The sequence below is a fragment of the Mandrillus leucophaeus genome, unplaced genomic scaffold (genome assembly GCF_000951045.1).
Source record: "Mandrillus leucophaeus isolate KB7577 unplaced genomic scaffold, Mleu.le_1.0 Scaffold120, whole genome shotgun sequence".
NCBI lineage: Eukaryota > Metazoa > Chordata > Mammalia > Primates > Cercopithecidae > Mandrillus > Mandrillus leucophaeus.
Genome location: NW_012100321.1, coordinates 1,232,092 through 1,237,156, shown reverse-complemented (window position 1 = coordinate 1,237,156; position 5,065 = coordinate 1,232,092). Strand labels below are relative to the sequence as shown.

Sequence of the window (5,065 nt, the reverse complement as noted above, 5' to 3'; positions counted from 1 at the left end):
ATTACATACAGGTGTGCACCAACACACCAGCTAATTTTGGTACTTTTAGTAGAGATGGGGTTTCACCATGTTGGCAGGCTGGTCTCAAACTCCTGACCTCAAGTGATCTGCCTGCCTCGGCCTCCCAAAGTGCTGGGATTACAGGCACGAGCCACCACACCTGGCTGGTCTGCATGCTATTTCTAGATAATCCATGCACCTTCTCACTACACAATCAAAGCAGAAATATTGCGACATGGTTTTGCTGTCTCCCCACCCAAATCTCAACTTGAATTGTATCTCTCAGAATTCCCATGTGTTGTGGGTCGGGGTCTGGTCTTTCCCTTGCTATTCTTGTGATAGTTAATAAGTCTCACAAGATCTGATGGGTTTCACAGGGGTTTCCACTTTTGCTTCTTCCTCTTCTTCTCTTGCCACCGCCATGTAAGTAGTGCCTTTGCCTCCTGCCATGACTGTGAGACCTCCCCAGCCATGTGGAACTGTAAATCCAATTAAATCTCTTTTTCTTCCCAGTCTTGGGTATGTCTTTATCAGCAGTGTGCAAATGGACTAATACCTACTGCAAAGTCAATTATTCATTAGAAATAACACAAGATTTCAATATTCATTATTTTTATTTTCATCATTAAAGTCATGCATACTATTTTTTTAAAAAAGCTCAAAATAGATTACATACCATATGATTACATTGTATAACATTCTTGAAATGACAACATTATAGAACTGGAGAAATGGAGAGTGGATTCGTGGTCGCCAGGGTTTAGGGAAAAGGCTGGAGTGTAGGGTGGAGGAGGTAGGTATCCTGGAGATCCTCGTGGTGATGGGAATGTCCCATATCTTCACTGTGTCAATGTCAATATCCTGGTTATGAGACTACACTGTAGTTTTGCAAGATGTTGCCATTGGGGGAGGCTGGGTGAAGGGTACACAAGATCCCTCTGCATCACTACTTACAACTGTGTTGAGTTTGCAATGATCTCAAAATAGAAAGTATAATTTAAAAACAAAGTAAAAACAAAACTGTAGGCTTTTTAGGTGTTTTTGTTTTTGTTTTTGCTTTTGAGACAGTCTCCCTCTGTCACCCAGGCTGGAGTGCAATGGAGTGATCGTGGCTCACTGCAACCTCTGCCTCCAAGGTTCAAGCAATTCTCCACCTCAGCCTCCCAAGTAGCTGGGATTACAGGCACCCACTACCATGCCTGGTTAATTTTTTCTATTTTTAGTACAGACGGGGTTTCACCGTGCTGGCCAGGCTGGTCTGGAACTCCTGACCTCAGGTGATCCACCAGCCTCAGCCTCCCAAAGTTCTGGGACTACAGGCGTGAGCCACTGCTCTCAGCCTAATTTTCTTTTTTAAATCAACTCACTTACAAGAGCTTAGATAACTCCATGGACTTCTGTTTTATCCCAAAGAACTTTTAAGATTCCAGTTACATTTTTTCCAACTCACCATAAAATAAATACGTTTTTTTAAAGCGAGAATCTTTCTATTTGTCTGTATTCTGAGTTCCCTGTTCACACCTATTGCTATATGGAAATACCCCAGATACATGGGTTTCTGTTTGTTTTACAAAAGCCTGGGATGGAAAGACGGTGTGTGGGGTGGGGGCCGGGTGGGCTTCCTAGAAGGAAGCGTTCACCTTGCAAATGAGGAAGGATGAGAAGAGTTCCGCTGGAAGAGGAGGGGCAAGTCTGGGAAAGACAGGCGACATGGAGGAGAGTTAGTTAGCTAAGGTAACGCCATCCCACGAAGAGCAGAGTGAAAACAAGCGGAAGGAGAGTGGCCAGGAAGGAAGGAGACATCGCGCCACAGTGGCCCATGAGGCTATCGCCTACACTGCCTGGGTTTTCTCGGTCGTAGTGTCCACTGTAGAGCGCGTGAATGATTTGCTCTCCCTGACCACGGACTCTTCAGTCAACACGTTCCGGAGGAGGCTGGGGAGGGATTTCCGCAGTCGGCCCTGGAAGCCCTGGCCAGCCACTACATAGATGACGGGGTTGATGCAGCAGTTGATGTAGGCAAAGGAGACACTCAGGGAGTCCAGCTTCTTCAGCTGCAGGTATGTGGGTGACAACGGGTGCAGGAAGGACATCATTGTCCCCGTCACGTGGTAGGGCAACCAGAAGATAAAGAAACTGGCTACCACCGCCACCACCACCTTGAGTGTCTTGGTGGACCTCGTGGCCCTGCGGCTCCACGTCCGGAGCAGGAGGAAGGTGTAACAGATCGTGAGTGTGAGTAGGGGCCACAGGAAGCCCAGCACCAGCCGGACAATGGCCACAGCTCGCTCCCGCCGTGTGTCATTGTTGTAGTCCACGCCACACAACACCTTTGGTGGAAAATTCTCCTGCTGGACCACCCGGTACAGGAAGGAGGGTATGGTCAGCAGCAGGGCTAAACCCCAAGCCACGGCACAGGCCGTCCAGGCCAAGCCGGCCCCTCGGAAGTTCTGGCACCAGATGGGGTTAAACACCAGCAGAAAGCGGTCGGCACTGATGGTGGCCAGGAGCAGGATGCTGGCGTACATGTTGAGTAGGATAAGGGAGGGCAGGATACGGCAGGCGGTCCCGCCAAAGGGCCAGTGGTGATGCTGCACAATGGACGTGAACAAGATGGGCAGCGCCAGGCAGGAGAGGAAGTCAGCTATTGCCAAGTTGAGGAACCAGATGGCATTGATGGTCCGCTTGACCTCGAATGCCGTCACCCAGACCACCAGGGCATTGCCCAGCACTCCCACCAGGAAGACGACTGCAAAGACGACCAAGGCCAGGATGTCTGGAACACGCAGCGCGTTAGAAGTTTTATCCACAGGGGTGTCGGAGTCCAGGATATTCTTGTCATCGTAGTGCTCATAATCAGGGGTGGTACTACTGAAGGGGTCCTAAGGGGAATTGGAGAGAGCAGAGAGGATGGGTCTGCAGACACATGCCCGGGGAGGGGGCATCCTGGCCCAGACATGTGGCTTTTCCCCCGTGTGGCTTTTTCTTCCTAGGAAATGGGGATGCTGAGGGCTGAGAGTCAGCCAGGGTGTCATACCACTTACTAAAATATTAAGGCAGATGTGGTGGCTCACGTCTGTAATCCCAGCACTTTGGGAGGCCGAGGCGGGCAGACTGCTTGAGCCCAGGAGTTCAAGAATAGCCTGGGCAACATGGCAAAAATCCGTCTCTACTGAAAATACAAAAATTAGCCGGATGTGGTTGCACTGGCCTGTCGTCCCAGCTACTCCGGAGGCTGAGGTGGGAGGATCACCTGAGCCCAGGAGGCAGAGGTTGCAGTGAGCTGAGATCACACCATTGCACTCCAGCCTGGGTGACAGAGTGAGACCCTGCCTCAAAAAAAAAAAAAAAAAAAAAAAAAAATTGAAATGATTCCATGCTGGTTGGGCCCCTTGCCAGCCTGCCACTCTCCCCTCAGTCCCATCCTGTGAAGCCCCTGGACTTCCCTACTTCCCCACAATCTGGAAACCTAATGGTTAAAGTCTAGCCCTACTGCAAGGCTGTAGCCACTACCCATTCAGACTGGTCAGTGAAGGACACACCGCTTGTTATTATTTTTTTTTTTTTGGAGACAGAGTCTCACTTTATTGGCCAGGCTGGAGTGCAGTGGCACGACCTCGGCTCACTGCAACCTCTGCCTCTTGGGTTTGAGCGATTCTCCTGCCTCAGCCTTCTGAGTAGCTGGGATTACAGGTGCCCACCAACATGCCTGGCTAATTTTTGTATTTTTAGTAGAGACGGGGTTTCACCATGTTGGCCAGGCTGGTCTCGAACTCCTGACCTCAGGTGACCCACCCGCCTCAGCCTCCCAAAGTGCGGGGATTATAGGCATGAGCCACTGTGCCCGGCCATTCCCATAGTTTGAACCAAGAAGAAAATGTTTATAAAGCTTAGCAAAAGAACGCAAGACCACAAAACACCCATGACTACATAAAGCCCCACGTTGCCTAATCTGATTGCATGCTCTTGTCACACTGTGAACCTGGGTGAACCCGCCCAGCTGAGAGTTCGAGGCATCTGTAGATTGGAAAACAAGGTTCCTTGTTGGGAAAAGGGCTTGTGGGGTGCCTGTATAAACTGGTCATAAAAATAGAATGTTGGGGACCAGCCTCTACATTTCCTGTTGTGCAATAATGCGGTGTGCTAAAACAAACAAATGAAAGCAGATGGTCTTTAGTTAAAATTTGGATTTTTTTTCTCACCATGGACTTTTTTGCATTAATTTTGATTCTTTAAAAGACTGTATGGGGCTGGGTGCGGTGGCGCACGCCTGTAATCCCAGCACTTTGGGAGGCCAAGGTGGGCGGATCACGAGGTCAAGAGATCAAGACCAGCTTGGCCAACATGGTGAAACCCCGTCTCTCCTAAAAATATAAAAATTAGCCAGGCATGGTGGCGGGCACCTGTAGTCCCAGCTACTACTTGGGAGGCTGAGGCAGGAGAATTGCTTGAACCCAAGAGGTGGAGGTTGCAGTGAGCTGAGATTGTGCTACTGCACTCCAGCCTAGCAACAGAGCGAGACTGTCCAAAAAAAAAAGATTGCATAAAAACACTATTTTAAAAAACTTTTTAGAGACAGAGTCTCTGTCACCCAGGCTGGAGTACAAGCGGTGTGATCATGACTCACTGAAGCCTCAATCTCCGAGTCTCGAGCAACCTTCTCGCCTCAGCCTCCCAAGTAGCTGTGACTACAGGCACACACCATGCCTGGCTTATTTTTTTAATTTTTAGTAGAGATGGGGTCTTGCTATGTTGCCAGGGTTGGTCTCAAACTCCTGGCCTCAAACAATTCACCTGCTTCAGCCTCCCAAAGTGCTAGGATTACAAGTATGGGTCTATGCGAATGCTTTTGACTTGGGCTCCAGTAGTCCAGTAGTGGTGGGCTCAGAATGGCACTCAGGTTAGCAGCACTGGATTTGGAGTCAGTCCTCTAGGGTTCAGATCCTGACTGCCCTATGTGAAGCCTGTGTGACCCTCTGCACGTTCATCTGCTGCTCTTCGCCTCCCTTTTTATCCTCCCATAGAGAGCCGAGTAGCCCATCTGGTCTTTTTTTTTTTTTTTTTG

General features: G+C 49.4%; 1 protein-coding gene across 1 annotated transcript in view; it reads right to left on the bottom strand.

Annotated features, from left to right (window-relative positions):
* Nucleotides 1-635: 635 nt before the first annotated feature.
* C5AR1 (complement component 5a receptor 1) overlaps nt 636-5,065 on the bottom strand; it is a 16,542-nt gene continuing 12,112 nt past the window's right edge. Inside the window, exon 3 of the mRNA XM_011969792.1 lies at nt 636-2,882. Within this exon, the coding sequence (XP_011825182.1) occupies nt 1,833-2,882 (1,050 nt within the window). The 3' untranslated portion in view covers nt 636-1,832. The remainder of the gene's footprint in view (nt 2,883-5,065) is intronic.